General features: G+C 34.4%; 1 protein-coding gene and 1 pseudogene across 1 annotated transcript; one reads left to right on the top strand and one right to left on the bottom strand.

Annotated features, from left to right (window-relative positions):
* Positions 1-55: 55 nt before the first annotated feature.
* On the bottom strand, positions 56-9,164 carry LOC120214757 (annotated as a pseudogene).
* A 1,483-nt stretch (positions 9,165-10,647) lies between these two features.
* On the top strand, positions 10,648-16,822 carry LOC120214756 (kinesin-like protein KIN-7F). The gene is given in 20 exon segments (XM_039212575.1): positions 10,648-10,717; positions 10,917-11,061; positions 11,524-11,896; positions 12,215-12,304; positions 12,405-12,505; positions 12,606-12,719; positions 12,799-12,880; positions 12,970-13,037; positions 13,162-13,227; positions 13,323-13,447; positions 13,897-14,236; positions 14,602-14,706; positions 14,857-14,993; positions 15,046-15,089; positions 15,219-15,278; positions 15,281-15,298; positions 15,301-15,530; positions 15,639-15,958; positions 16,269-16,279; positions 16,282-16,822. Coding segments are annotated over 18 exon segments (2,391 nt in total). The 5' UTR covers positions 10,648-10,717; positions 10,917-11,061; positions 11,524-11,724; the 3' UTR covers positions 16,590-16,822.
* The last annotated feature ends 260 nt before the right edge of the window (positions 16,823-17,082 follow it).

Here is a 17,082-nt window from a genome sequence, read left to right as displayed (position 1 = left end):
ACTATGTTTGAACCAACCAGAGGCTATATAATCTTTGTCCATGTTAGATCTAAAATCAAATTGAACCAATCAGGTCACGCGGCCTAGAAGAACTACCTCCACCGCCGAATGATGATTGCCTACTCCAAGGTTTCTACCCACCGAAACCGGATTCACATCCCTGGGAGCTCATGTCCCTTTGATCAGCAAACTTGTCTCCGTTGTGACTCGGTTCGTTTCTCCACATGCCACTTGTATTTTTAGAGGGTGCAGCATAACCAAGATTTGCAATTCCTGGTGCTGCTCCTTGACCTGTTGCAACACATCCAGAATTTGCATTATTAACAGTGTTGGGTCCTTGTCTAGGTGGTGTCCATCCTTGCATTGTATTCCCAGGTCCAGTCCAACCTGGATTTGCATTCGGCCAGGTGCAGCCCAATTTTGAGTTGCATTAATAGACGCTGAACCCTGACTAGAGGCTCCCCAATTCATATTTGTGTTTGCAGGGACCGGTGCACCCCATCCCATGTTTTGATTCCCTATCATTGCCCCCCAAGCAGGGTTCTGATTTCCGGATCCCCTTCTCAGGGCAGTACCTTGGTTATCTGTGACAGTCATACCCAAGGTAAATTAGGTGGAGCAGGAAGCTGAACATTTTACTGAACTGGACCGGCAGGTCTCCTGGAATTCGTGGCATCATACTCTGTTGGCCAGAAGTCGGAAAAACCCCAGTGGGATTTCCTGGGTTGAAAGGAGTTGACTGGATTGCGATGCATCATCCCAATGACCATAAGCAGCAGGTTGAGCAGGCATGGCACGTGACGGATTTGGCTCTAACTTCTGAGTTGAAGCATTTGCCCACCTCTGAGTTCCAGTTGCAGGTATGGAGGACACAGAAATTGCTTCTTGCCTTGAAACTGGACAGAACCCGGTCCATGAGTTTCGGCAGAAGGATTATGAGCACCCATAGATTGAACTAAATTCTGGATAGACACAGCTGCATTTTTTTTATATCAGCACCTAAATTAACTGAAGCCTAAGCATTGACCTGTCTCCTGAGTGATTCACTTGACACCATTGTATGTGAATGCACTACAGGAGCGGCTGGCTCCCACTCTCTGGAACAACAGTAGCAGGTTGCATCCCCTACTGCAACTCCTTGGAATGGACTAGCTACTGGAAGAGAACCCGAAGGCTGTGCGGGAGTAGGAGACCATTTGCTTTCAAACGCTTGTCCCCTTATTCCCACCAGAGAGAGTTTGGTTCGGTGTGGGAGAAGGTAGATTTGTGTCAAAGCCCCATGTATCTCGAGAAAGCTTTGGGATCTCAAGTGAAGATGGGGCAGGTCGGTCTGACTGTGGAAGAAATGACTTCTGTTTGAGATTTCCAACTTTCTACGACAGATTGACCTGGCGAAGCCAAAACACGTTGAGGACTACAAGCTACATGATGTTGATCAAGCCTTGATCTTTCTCCTACTTGGCTTTCCATTCCTTGTTTCAAAGTTGCTCCAAGAGAATTCTCATACAAGGCCATTTGAGCCTTGGGCAGGCTATTATCTTCTACTGGAGGAGGGTCTTTCTGAAACTTTCCAGCCAAGGCATCAGTCAAAAGTATAGAATCATCTTGCGTCTCATTAGTTCTCCATATTTTAAATCAGCAGGGAAATATCATCTTCCTCCTCGTAACTAGGATCATGTTGGGGTCTACACGTATCAGGAAACACCTCTGATCTACGTTGTAGCTCTTCAGGTGTCTTTAAAACCTGTAGTTTCTCTACTCATTCTCTAAGCGTGAGCAAAAGTCAAGGTCTACAATAAAACAGTCGGAGACGGTTCTTTCCATTAAAAGGAAATATGTCTAGCACATAGTAACTGTAGGTTCAGTTCATCACTCAACCGCAGGAAAGTAGTCCCTAGCAACTACATCAAGAAGTGTCATCAATTTCCCCCCTTAAAACATAACTTATTTTCAGATTGCACCAACAAGATGATCATTTAGTGTATACTTTTCAATTGCATGCACTATGATTATACATTATAATAAATACTATTTGAAAAAGGATAAATTTTATCTAAGTAAAACTATTTAACAAGGCATCCTACTCCACCAAATCCCCAATTTGGACAGTTCATACAAATTGAAGGTCTTCTGGTTTAGCAGGGATATCTCTCCCTTTTAAACCTAAAAGATGTTTTGAAATAAAGGTGAGGTTACTGGTCCTCCTCCCTTCCCTCCCTCAATCAAGGCATCACAGTCAAGCCTCTAGCATGCCCAATGTCCAAAAATGTTGCAACTCATTAAAAACTAAATGAAAGCATCCAATTGCAATTGAAGAGAATTATAGTGCAGAAACTAAAATTATAAGCAAAAGATATTCCTTTCTACGTCCTAAATCACTGGCTCGATCACGAAGATGACTGAGACGCGTTATCTCTGACTCTAACCACTGCATTTTGGTAACAGAAAAATTTTGGTTGTTCTTTTTTAATAACACAAACTGATATGATACTACCAATGATACTACCCAAGCAGATCAAATTCAGGATTAAGAACATGATCCTTTTTTGCATATTATCCATATGTAAGAAATTTCACTCTTTTTTGTATGAGGCATCACACTTAATCAAGACTACCCACCATAAACTTGTGCTTCATGATTTTCAAGATCACGGAACATACTAATTAGCCATTCTCAACAACAAAATGTCTTCACGTCTACATGCATACATATAACCCTAATTGAAAAGAAAGATATTTACTAACAATTTGCACTAGCCTGTACAAATCTTGCTTTTGACCAGCACCAGATATTCTTGTTCTCACAAAAGAATCACCAACCTTGTCATGGAATGTTTCAGTGTCTTCAAGCAATTCCTCCACCAAATTTCGTCACAAATAAATTAGATTGATATTATGCATATCAATGTCAGCATAATCATCCACATTCGATTGAAGTCCCCTTGCATCAACCTTCTTATGATTCTTATGTTTATTATCTTTTCCGGTCTTTGTCAAAGCATCAGATTTCTAATCAGCCTCAAGTTGATTAGCTTCTGCATCAACAACACTCCCTTGGAAACCATCAGTCTGAGAATCCTCCTTCGTGAAAAATACGCGAGGGTCAAGAAGATTGTTCAATATGCCCCATTCTTGATTTCCCAATCAGATTCTTAAGCTTTGTGTCACAAAATGTATTGTGATGATCTCGAAGCTTGTACTTGTGAATGTAATCAAATATAAGTTGACTGAGCTCCATTCGAGATAAAACAGATTTGTCTCTGTTCCTCATGTTCATAACAACATCCAAGAGCTCTTTGATGCCCTCTCAGCACTTTCATCTGTAGATGCCTCTTCACCAGTAGATGCAAGAGTGCTTGGTGAATCGCCCTCCCTTGCACGTGCCTTTGATTGACTCCTAGTCTTTCTTCGTTTAGAAACAGTTACTTCCACATTCCCAGAAGAATGATCAGAAGCAGACCCTCCAACATCATCAAAACCATGAAGTTCATCCGCTGATTCCTGTTTGGCCGCACCGTTCCAGGGATTTTTAGCCTAAGAAAGTTCATCTAAAGTCATAGATAACCTCTCTTTTAAATCAATCCAATAATCCTATTCCCAGCTCATCAAAATCTATTTGTGTCTGCAAAAATAACAACAAATATTCTGGATAACCACAAAATGGAGAATTTCCACCAAACTAGCAGCTAGAGAGAGAGAGAGAGAGAGAGAGAGAGCCTAAAACCCCAGACAAGGAATGACTCAACATTCATATGTGAATACAGCCACAAAATAACTAGTAATCTGTTGAATTTTTTTTACTGAATCAAGACAAAATATTGATACATGTTTCTTGATTTTCCTTTCAGCTCAGGCTCAGCACATTCTCTCAATCTGAAAGACTTTAACATGTGATGTTCTCCGGTGGACACTCTTTTCTTTTGTTCTTACAGACTCAACAAAAAACAGAAACCATTGAAGAATGCAAATGAAAACAATGTCAGTATGAAGGTCAAGAGTCTGGTATAACCATACAATTCAAACACGTTGACTATTTTTATTTCAAGATGATGAAACATAGACTTGAGACATTCTATAATGAAGCATGCTTAAAAAAACCCAAAATAAATCATCCTCATAAAACAGACTAAAGAGACGGAATAACCCCCCCCCCCCCACACACACACCACCAAAAAAAAAACAAATACCAAGAGGGAAAAAAGAGCTCAAGATTGATATTAATAATTTTAACATTATACGAGGAAAGAAAGTTGATGCTACGAAATCACCTGTTACATATTTACAACTTACCCCATAAACAACCCTATTAGGCTAAAAATATATAAAAATAAACTAAATTTTGAAACACAGTATATCAGAAAATTGAGATAAATGCAGAAATGATTCCAAATATAAAATTCCCACAATCAAATAGAATCATGGAAACATACTGCAAATACAAAAGACGACGTCAGGAGCTACACATTCTTAATGCATATATGGCTAAAACAACATACTATCAAGCTCACAACGTTCAATAATAAAACAATAATGAGATATTGCAAATGCAAAGAATAAAACAAAAATAAAATGGAAATAAAATATCGGTATAATAATACCATTTCTTCATTTACCTGATCCTTCCTTTCAATCAACGTGACAAGATTCTTGCATGACTCGCAGCAACCTTTGTTACCCTTAACACATAGGATTACAGCATCTTTGATGCAGCCCTTGCACAAGGAAAAGGTACATGTGTAACACATATAATGGGCATTCTTCTTACAGTTGCTATACAGATGCCAACCTAATTCATAGAAAGCACAGCTTTAATTAGAAAAGAGAAGTAAAAAGTAACACAGACATTTTGTCTATACATAAAAATCAAAGTTGATAAATGAAATTTATGCATAGAATGACAACAGAGAAATCAGACCACGGTGTCGACCAACATATTTTTTACCTACAGCATCTTAACAGAAAGTAACAGCAAACAAGTAGTCACATAAATAGGCAAACAAAAAGATATTCTCGAATGCACATTATAAGTCCCCAAGTGCCTATGCCCCCTTAACCCTTGAGCAAGCACCCTTGCATAAAAAATTCTATCAGCTTATGAACCAGTCTTTCTTTCTTCAGACATTGAAAAAAAAAATGCAGACAAATGCAAGCTACAAAAATCATATAACCTTGAACATGAATATTTTAGTAGACCCTTTTATCACACATTATAGAATGTTCATCATTCTTTGATGATCCCAAACTGTAACATATGCATATAACACGGCTGTCACTCAGTGGATCTTACCTACAAAGTTAGCTTATCCTACCATTTGTATCCTGAAATTTATATAACAAGTTCTGTCAACTGTTTTGGTTATTGCTCATTCAAGCCAAAAGGTCTATTTTCCATTGGGGTCTTTTCCCTTCATTTTTCTCACAAAAATGTTTTACTTCCGTCCTCACTGCATCTTCTCACAAAGTCAAACTTTCTCAAGGACTTTTATCCCTCATGAAAACCTATTGTTGATTCCTGACTAAAACTCTTGACTTAAGAAATATTAGGAAACAAGGATAAAGGCTAACCGACTAAATGTGCTTGCTCAGTTTATAATTATACTTTAATCAACCGATTTAAGTCTTAAGTGACCTAATTTATTGGACTTCAGAATTAATTCATTTGGTTAGTTAGTCAATTTAAACTATAAGTTTCCATTTTTTTGTCTTATTTCTTTTTTAAGTATGAGATAATAAGATACAAAGAAGTTGACTTATTTTTTTATTAAAATTTATATATTACATATTTAAATATAATTAAAAATAACACATATTAAATGTTATTATCCATATCATATATAATCAAATAGAATAATTTAACATATTTTAATCTCATGCAAAATTAGGTCAAATTCAGTTGAAGGGCCTGATTGAATTGAAACTGCATCTTCATGATTATGGCCCTCAACTTCAATCTTAGGATGATTATGGATCGAGTCATTTTTTAGTTGACTCAAATTTAGTATGAGTATTAAACTTTTTCGATATATGATTTGATTTGAGTTTAAGAACATCCAATCCAATTTAAAATCTGATCTGAATTTTATAATTAAAACTCGTACTCAACCTAACATAAATATAAAACATTATTATTTTTATTCAGTAAAATAAGAAATTAATTTAATTTTTTTAGAGAAAATGATATTATAATAATCATCTCTATATAGATGATAATTATATTATTATTTCGAGTCGCATCAAATTTTATTTACTTTAAATTTGAATATGACCGAGCTAAATCTCATTGCCATAAAACCGGACCCAATCCAAACTCAATTATTTTTAAGAAACAACTCTATAAAATCATATTCGAATTAAACTCTATAAGATGATAAGTTTGATGTCGTCACTTTACTTCAATTGTACCATTAAAATCGTTCAAACTTCCTTAATTCTATAATTTAACTTTCATTATCGTCCAATTGCGACCTTCGAAACTGTATATTTTCTTAAAAATAAGAAATAAAACTCATATAATTTATAATAATACTGTCCTAATAATATAATACATTGTTATTAAAAATTTTCGACCGACTGAATCTAAAGATCATTCGATAAATACATCCTTCCACAGAAATGTTGTTTAAGGAGCCAATAGTAATTCAACAAAATTATATTTTTATTAAATTTTCCTTTCAAAAAGAATTGGTCGTGTCTGAAATTTTCAACGAGACAGATTAATTCCAGCTTTGATTTTGTTTTGTTTTCTTTAGCTTTTTGGGATAATCCAAGAAGAGTCGTGTGCGACATGGAACCAAGTCACTGATTATTTTGATTAAATATAATACTAAAACCCCTTTAATTTATTTTATATTTTAAAAATAAATTTCGTATTTCTGAATATTTCATTTTCATCCTTCTAATTATTTGTAAAAGTCGTCTTTTAAAAAATTTAGGTTTCATTTGGTTTTAGAAAACAAATATAATTTTTTATTTTACAAAAATCAGAATATTAGGAAAATGTGTTGATTAAAGTTTTTGAAAATAGATGTTTGTTTTATACAATTTAAAATTTGAAGGAAACAAATTAAACTAATTTTGTTGTGTTTCGAAAAATAAAAAATCTATGGAGGTGACCAAATTGAGTGCACGTTGAAAGAATGTCCTCTAAATTAATAAATAATGATCTCTCATTTTGTTAGTTGCAATCATGGACCTACCACTCTTTCCAAATTCCACTCATCCTTTGACAAATTTTATAATGTTTATTAATATGGTTGAAGTGGTTAAATAGTATATATATATAGGATGAGTTTGGAATTCAGATTGATCGGTTTTGATTCGATTTAATTTTATAAGAGTAAAATTTTTTAGGTCGAGTTTTTTCAAGGATAATATTAGATTATTGATTCAAGTTAGGATAAAAAAAATTTATGATCGTTGGATGAGATTAACAGTAGGAAATGTGAAGATATTCACTGAAAAAAAACAGAGAGTAAATCTCATCATTTGATTTTCTTTCATCTGACGATCCTAAAAGGGTGTAAAATTAAAAGTTTTACTCTAGGTTTAAGTGGATCCTAACCCTAGTATAATTACTTCTTATGTATTTAAGGATAATTAAAATAATATTTTTCTTTATATATTTTTATTTAATTTATTGTTTTACCAAAAAAAATTTGAGTTGTTTTACCAAATTCGAAACAAATGACGGGTGGTGAAATATAATATTCAAATCAGATTTAGATGACAAAAACTCAACCCGACCTGATATATATATATATATATATATATATATATATATATATATTAAATTTTAATATAGTTTAAATATTTTTTACTTTTTATAAACTAATTCATATTTTATAACCATGAAAATGATAAAAATTGGGAAAATATGCATATCTTGTAATTTGCTTCAAAAGATATTTAATGATCCCATGTGTATGTACACTTTTGATACTTTATATTTATCAAAGATCCCCATGGACCTTTTTCTATTATTACATGAGATAATAAAACAATATAACATATAAATAAAATAAAAACTAAATTCAATTTACAAAAAAACATAGAGGAGAATCTTAATATTCTTAAATTTATTTATTTTCCATTATTATATATATATATATAATAGAAGCTAATAGTTTATTAAAAATAAAAAATTATAGCAATTACAAATTTACAATGAAAGTTTACCACCGCAACCGTAAACTAAAACACACAATAAAAATATTTTTCTATAATTATTAACACAAGAAACTAGCCACTTAAGATCACACAAAGACCATATAAGTAAAAGATTAAAAATTAACCAAATAAACTCGAATAAAAGTTAATTACGAACAAATCTGACCACATCGGCAATCGGAATCACAAAAAGGAATCAAGTTATAAAAATAACACTGATAAATCATAAATCAGAATCGAGCGAAATGAGAAAACTACCATCGAACACAAATTACGTATCCAAAACCAATCCAAGAGTCCAAAGCAGAGAAAACAACACGATAATAAATGAGTGCCATCTTAATCAGTCGTGATGATGTCAAATCTAACCCTGAGAAAAATGATAAACAAAAAATAACGACCAGTGACCTAAAACGTGCCAAAAGGGAGATAAAACGTATCATAAAGATAAAAAAAACGTACCATAAAGACAGAGTTATTAAAAATTAAAAACAATAAAAAATAAATATATAGTATAATAAAATAAAAAATAATGAATACTAATAGTCGACAATCAACATTAAGACTAATATGGTCTTCAATTAAAAAGATGAAGAAGAAAAAAAAAACAATGAATATAAAGAGAGAAAATTAAGATTAAAAACTAAAATATATATATATATTTGGTATACAAAAGTTTAGGTCATGGTGGCTCTCAGTTTAGGTCAGGGCATACCTAAGATCCAATTGAGATTTACATATAAAAAAAAAAAATAAAAAAAATCAGATTAATATTTTCAACAATCTAACGGTAACAAAACTCCGATGGAAACGGTATGATCTGACAAATACACAAGGACCACGTGCCTTCCACCGTTCACATTACAAAAGAAGGCAAGGGCGAAATCGTAATTGACTTACACAAAGGAGTCGAAGGGCCAGGCCAAAGCCAAGAGAAGAAGCTTCAAAGGACGTTGACGCTGCATCAGATTTGCAGGACCACCGGTCCCGGTTTCCATCTCCAAAACCCAAAACAAAACCCGGCTCCTTCCACTATCTCTTCTAGTTCTCAAGTAATTGCCGGTTTTATTTTAACTGTTCCATCATCTCCATTTCGCTCTTTTTCTCTTGGTTTAATTCTGCCCTAAGTCTCTTTATTCTCCTGGCTTTTGAAATTTAGTCCTCTAATTATAATTCCCCCAAATGTCTCCATTTATTTGGTTTTAAAAATTGTAATTCAATTAATAATAATGTTAATGAATAGTCATTGAATTTAAATATGTGACATTTTAATATTCAAACATGTTAGTTAAATTTAACTCAAATTAGTTTTTAATGTCATTTGTTGATATTTGATAGAAGAGATGATCATTATTAGATTAATCGATTGGTTAATTATAATTTATCCTTTTAATTTAAATAGATCGCCGTTGATCGTGGTGGTTTAAAATTCGCACATAATAAGTAATTTGGGAGCACAGATAATAGCTAGAAGCGTAAATGAGTCGAGTTTGAACGAATAAGATTGTGTTCATGCTCGTTTGTTTATTTTTTAAGATGTTCATATTTGGTTTAGATTCATTTAATTTTTTAATAACATATTCACATTCGTTTATTTATTTTTAAAAATGTACTTATTCGTTTATTTATTATTCGCGAACATGTTCGTTTAACGTTCACGAACATATTTGTTTAATATTCACGAACATGCTCGTTTGAATGTTGAGAAATGATAAAACTACATCACTATTCCTTTAGTTATCTAGGTCTCACAATTTGAACTCCAAAATTTACTTTGTGTTCAATTTATTTCATATCTTCATCAATGTTTAAAATGTAAATAATAGAAGGAAAAAGAAAATCAGATAAACGAGTCAATAAAGCTTGTTCGCGAATATAAAAGAATCAAACACTATTTTATTTGTGTTCGCTTGTTTATTAAAAGAACATACAAATTTTGTTTATAGTTATTTTATTTAATAAACAAACATAAACAAACGTTATACTAGAAATTCACGAACAACTCATCGAACTTTATGTTCGTTTACACTTTTAGTAATAATTATGGTTTTTATTGATGTATTTTATTGGATCTTATTAATATTTTTATTATAGGTACAGCATTATCAATCGAATATTTATTTCTAAATCAAGCGAATAAAAAAATAAATTTAATGAAAATAAATTATTAATATTATCGATCAAATTATATCTTATGTTATATATTTTTTTATCTAAATTTAAAGATATTCACATTATTAATCTAATTTATTTTTTAAATAATTGTTCTGATGATAATTATATATTCACATTATTAATCTAATATTCTAATTGTATTTTGCAAAATTGTGATTGTAACGACACTTGTAACTTCAAGAAAGAATCCTTGAATTAAAAGTCAGAAGAGTACAAGGACCGGGAGCTGAATTATACATTGTTTTCGCTTTCTATTTTCATCCTTTATTTAGATTGGCATTCACGATTTTGTCCCTCGCTATTCAGCTTTAAATAAAGTAATAGGTACCTTTGAATTTTTTTCCATTTTGCCTCTGTTTTCTGCTCTTCCTGTCAGGTCTCTCTTCTCTTCTTCTTCGATGAAATCCGTAGCGACTTTCATTTCATGAAAAAGCTTTAAATTAAGTGAAGTATTATAATTTATTTTAATATATTAAACATTGAAAAGTGGATTTTGTTTTTTTTTTCGTACATTGAAATGCTCTATTTTATCGTGTTTTTTGGATTCAAACTCTGTTGTTTTTTGGATTTTGTAGAGCTCGAGTTTCGAGGTGGAAGACAGGAAGAGTATGGCTAAGGGGTTCAGATCAGAGAATAATGGAGGGAAAACGACAGTGTTTTGGGACTAAAGTTGATGCCGTCGTCAGTTCTTTTAACTGAACCACCGTCCTTCTTTTCCAGGTATAAAAGAAGCAGAAATGAGAAAATGAATTAAAATTTTTAATTGTTCATGTGTACAAAGTTAAATATTGTCGTTTAACTTGGCATATAAGCATATTTGGTGGCCACTACGGGAAATTTTCAGTTCTTTTAATAATAAAAAATCATTGTTTTCGTTATTTTTAATAAAAAATATCATTATTATTTTGGGTGTGGGGTTGAGATTAGGGAGGAAGATTTTCATCTTAACTACCAGATTTGTTGCCATTTGTTTTCTTTTTACAATTTTTATTTGTTTTTTACTTGATGTTTAACTGTAAAATTAAAATATTAAAATGTAATCATTTTCAGATTGGTTGGGAGAAAACCTTATGATTAACTCGTTACTGATATAACCCCGTGATTATATTTTTATACTCATGATCACAATAAAATTTTCTGTAATTGGTTGGATTGGTAATCTTTATTAGCTTCTTGTTGCAGATAGATTATAGTTGTGACTGCATGGGCATAGGCTTAATATTTGTTTGGCAACCACGACAAACTCGCTTGCATTATAGGAAAGCAACAGTGAGTTTGTGTATTTGACATCTTTAGTTTGAATTTTTTGGGGGGCAACTGTAAAAGAGGAGTGTGAAAATTGGGGCAATTGGTGGGGAAGAGTTAAAGTTGGAGAAGGTGCAAATGGCAGCTGCTCGTGAGGAGAAGATTCTTGTTTTGGTGAGGTTGCGGCCTTTGAGTGACAAGGAAATTGTAGCAAATGAAGTTGCCGACTGGGAGTGCATCAATGACAATACTATCCTATACCGGAACACCCTCAGGGAAGGATCCACGTTCCCATCTGCCTATACTTTCGGTAAGCAAACTTCTTCTGTCTTCATTTTTGGTTGTGGTCGAACGAAATTTGTTGCATTAAACTATGAAAACTGGCTTCAATATTTTCTCAAGCTGACATTTCTTTTACATTGGTAAATGATACTAAAATTTTCCTTTAATAGCCTGGCTAATTGAACCTAGGCCAGCTTAATGAAGGAAACATGCATTGTTGGCTTATGTTCTAAAATCAGGTTTAAAAGCATCAAACATGGAATATTTCTGTTATGTGCTTGGGGGATTAACAATAGTTTTGATTAATAGACTGTACCTTTTTTCTTACCACTTATGGTGGGAACAGATAGAGTATTTCGGGGTGACTGCTCGACAAAGAAAGTGTATCAGGATGGAGCCAAGGAGATTGCTCTTTCAGTTGTTAACGGTATTAATTGTAAGTAGGGGAATTGGCATCTCGGCATTTGTTCTCTGTTTATAAACTTCTTGGTGAATAAGAAGTTTTCTCTAACAAATTTCCTTCATCTGTTCCCCAGCTAGTATTTTTGCATACGGACAAACTAGCAGCGGGAAGACATACACTATGGATGGAATAACTGAGTATACTGTTGCAGATATATTTGACTACATAAACAGAGTACTAAAAGTTTTAACTCATTTGTGTTCCATCATGTTGCATTTTCTTATGGTTATTGTTTAAAAGTGTTTTTTACATAGTACCAATATCATCATTCCAGCATGAAGAGAGAGCATTCGTTTTGAAGTTCTCAGCAATTGAGATATATAATGAAGTTATTAGAGATCTTCTAAGCTCAGATAACACCCAACTTAGGCTGCGTGATGATCCTGAGGTGAGTAGCAACATCCATATTAGAATATTAGTGTCATTTCCTTGAGTTTATGATTGCTCTAAGACGTTCATTTTGTCAGAGAGGAACTGTGGTGGAAAAAGTCACAGAGGAATCTCTGAAGGACTTGAACCATTTGAAAGAACTCCTTGCAATTTGTGAAGGTAAAACATTTTAAAGAGTGCTCTGTTTACTGGATGATGTTGCACATTTATGTATTATAATTAATTCTTAATACATTGCACTGTTTCAGCTCAAAGAAGGATAGGAGAGACTTCCTTGAATGAGAGAAGCTCCCGATCTCATCAAATTATAAGATTGGTAATCTCCTCTGCCCGTTCTTTTGACATTGATTGGATATTAAGTTGCTAACAGTTTGTGTAATGATGTTAAAATTTTACTTTTCTTTTTTAGCTTACCATGGTGTACGTTCTAACTTTTGTAGACAATTGAAAGCTCTGCTCGGGAGTTCCTAGGAAAAGAAAATTCAACAACCCTTGCAGCAAGTGTGGTATAGCTCTTGGAATTTACTTTCACTTTCACGGTTTGCTAGTTCTCAAATGAGAGAAAAAAATAAAATAAAGTGATACAGTTATTTGGGTGCAGAATTTTATTGATTTGGCTGGAAGTGAGCGAGCATCTCAGGCCTTATCCACTGGGACAAGACTGAAAGAGGGTTGCCATATAAATCGTAGTTTACTGACTCTGTCAACTGTTGTTCGCAAACTAAGGTTGGTTGGATACTTGGATTATCATATGTTAGAGTGCTCTTGTTTTTCATTTCAATCATCTGCAAGAGATTGTTTAATGTCTAATTTCTTTAAGCATCTATATGTAGTTATTTTGTTACTGTGAGGTTGAATGAGTTCCTATTTGTTTCCTTTATGGTTATCAATTTTCAATTTTAGACTGAAACAAAGCATTTGGGGGTTAGTTTTTTGATGGTTTGCTTAATTAGATTCAGATCTGAATCTTTCTCGATAGCACTAATGTTAAATCACTGTTTACTATATTTTTGAGTGTTTGTTCCTTCAATCCAGTTGGATTTTTAGTTATAATTACCATAATAATGTGTTCAAATACAGAATATTTTATGTCGTAGAAAATGGCAATGTCTTGTTAAACTATTGCCACCTACTAGATTGCTCAACTCATCAATGTGGTACTATGGTGGATGCAGTAAAGGCAGACAAGGGCATATCAATTACAGGGATTCCAAGCTGACACGGATACTGCAGCCTTGCTTGGGTGGTAATGCCAGGACTGCAATCATATGTACTTTGAGCCCTGCACGAAGCCACATTGAACAGACCAGGAACACTCTTCTGTTTGCTTGTTGTGCAAAAGAAGTTACTACAAAAGCTCAGGTCAATGTCGTCATGTCTGATAAGGCCTTAGTTAAGCATTTGCAAAGAGAGTTGGCCAGGTTAGAAAGTGAACTCAGGAGTCCTTTGCCTCCTCCTTCCTCTAACAGCGACTATGCAGCTTTGCTGAGAAAGAAAGATCTTCAGATCGAGAAGGTAACCATTCCCTTTGGGAAATTTATAAAGGATGTCAGGGGGTCCTCTTTAATGGACAAAATTGATTTTTTTATTTAATTTTGGATTAGCAATTTACTTAGCATATGCAATTATCTCTATTTTTTTTTGTCTAGCATGATAACAATGAACAATAACAAGTTGGTGAATCATGCATTCTGTGTTAAAACTTGTAAAGTTTGGGTGATTTAATCATATAAAATTGGTGAATCAAGCAGACTATTATTTTCTGATTAAGAAGCCTACAACATTGGGGGTGTCTGACATGTAAAATATAGGAGGGAAAGCTTAGGCATTTACATTTTACATGTTGCCTAACATTGATTGCACGACTTTGCACTATTCAGCTGGAGAAGGAGAATAGAGAGTTGACTAAGCAACGTGATCTTGCTCAATCTCGGGTCAAGGATCTGCTAAGTATGATTGGGAACGATCAAGATTCAGGACAATTGGTTTGTGTTTTGCCTATAGTATCTACATATTCTTTTCACTGAATACAGTGCCTAGTTGCAATATTATTCACTATTTTCTTCTTGAAATATTTTTCGTTTGATTTGAATTCCTTAATGATTGATTACACTTCTTTCTCTTTCTCTCATCAGGCAAGAATCAATTACCATTCCGATCAACGAGCAGGCGATCATGGGAAGATGACTATTCAGAATCAGTCATCATGTTTGGCTGATTCTAATCAATTTGCTGCATGTGTTAGAAAATTTAATTCAAACCATTGTTATGACAGAGAGAGGGGGAGTCATCGCAGGCCTTGAACAATCATGAAGATCATTCATGCCTCCAGCTGAACTGCTGATGATCCTGATGATACTGCAAGGACGATTCTGATGGACCAGGCAGGGAAAATAATGATTCTGAATCTCACGCTACCCCAAATGGTGTAAGTGAAGACGATTAGCACCGACATTAATAGAGATGATGGCTGGCCACGAACAATGAATGGACATAGAGAAGCAAATCGCATTCAAGAGGACCAGAGTGAGTAGAAGCTGGAGTTGTAGAGCAGATGTCAGGGTACATCTTCTCCATATACAGGGAACATACTGAAAGCACCCCTCCTAACGCGTTCGAGAAAAGCTTTCCTGGAAGACCAGACAATTACCAAATGAAATTTCCTTCATTAAATTTTGGTCCCGATAGTGGGAGGCTCTCCAGGAATGATTCTCTGTCTTCTCTTGGGAGTGCTTCGATTGTAGATGAGCAAATTACTAGCATTCATACTTTTGTAGCCGGACTGAAGAAACAACTTGCCAGTGGTCAGGTGAGACTATCGACTATTCCCCCTCGACCTGTAGGCAGAAACTTCAATATATGCACTCTGGCATGTCTCGTTTGATTTCTTGGCAAATGTGTGGTACTTTCTCCATAGGTTCAGGGCACCGGCCTAGAAGCAGGTGAGTCTGGAAGGAGCATCAGAGATGCTGGGTTGGATCCGATGTGTGAAGCACCAGGATCTCCTCTGGATTGGCCACTGGAATTTGAGAGGTTGCGGAGAGAAATACTTGAACTTTGGCATGCTTGCTATGTTTCCTTGGTTCACAGAACATATTTCTTCCTCCTCTTTAAAGGTGATCGAAATGATTCAATTTACATGGAGGTAGAGCTTAGGAGACTTACCTTCCTCAAGGAAACATTTTCTAAAGGAAACCAAGCAGTAGAAGATGGTCGCACTCTCACACTGGCTTCAAGGTTCTCTCTCTCTCTCTGTCTCTCTCAACCACCGATTGTCTAATAGGCTTTGAATGCTGTATGGTGAAACCTTGCTTGAACACAGGACATATGTGACATAGTATCTGGTGTCAATACTGAATGTTGTATCCTGAAGTGTGCTTTAGTTTTCTTGTTGAGGATCCTGTTACAGCCTTAGTAATTGTGTGGAGTTCGACTCAGTCGACAACACATATTCTGTTTTATGTATACTTCCATAATGTGTTATATTATCCTTTGCATGTAATTTCTTAAAAAAAAAATTCGTACTCTGTTAATTTGTCTGGCACAGTGTAAGAGCTCTAGCCGCGAGAGGCAGACCCTGAGCAAGCTGATGCGGAAAAGGTTTTCAGAAGAAGATAGACAGAAACTATACCAGAAATGGGGCATTGACTTGAACTCGAAGCAGAGAAGGCTGCAGCTGGTGAATCAGTTGTGGAGCAATAACAAGGATATCAATCACGTCACCGAGAGCGCCACAATTGTCGCGAAGCTGATCAGGTTTGTAGAGCAGGGGCGTGCCCTCAACGAAATGCTCGGCCTTAGATTTATGCCTCCGCGGCCTATGCGGAGATCCTTTAGTTGGAAGAACAGCATGGCATCCCTTATATGAGCCTGTGTTTTATGCCTTTGTTAGCACCTGAATACAGCCATTGAGGTAATTTGTTGAGTCATAGTCCATGATGTAGCATTCTTCTAGTGATTGAAATTGTTAACAGATTGGAATGACCACCAGATAGAATGGTGTATGAATGTAATTCTTAAGCCAAAAACTGGCTTGACGAAATTGCCCGTGGCGAATTCGGGTTTTGAATGTATTTCTCTTAGGTGACACGGATTTGGAAATACTGCTTTCTGGTTTTGCCATTCCTTTGTGTATTCATGTCGTATAAATGTTTTTTGTGTGTGTGTGTGTGTTATAATCATGCTTAAGATCTTATATTTATGTAAGTTTTTTTTATATAAAATTATCTTGGTACGTTAATCTTATCATAGTAATGAATATATGTTATAGCATTTGTTATAATCTAAAAAAAATCGAAGAAATGGAAAGAATAAAAGAGAACGCAAGAGAAATATTATTGATTCTGGAGATTATAATAGCT

This window comes from Hibiscus syriacus, unplaced genomic scaffold (genome assembly GCF_006381635.1).
Source record: "Hibiscus syriacus cultivar Baekdansim isolate YM2019G1 unplaced genomic scaffold, ASM638163v2 tig00110108_pilon, whole genome shotgun sequence".
NCBI lineage: Eukaryota > Viridiplantae > Streptophyta > Magnoliopsida > Malvales > Malvaceae > Hibiscus > Hibiscus syriacus.
The sequence above is the reverse complement of the archived record's forward strand: the minus strand, read 5'-3'. Positions and strand labels throughout refer to the sequence as shown.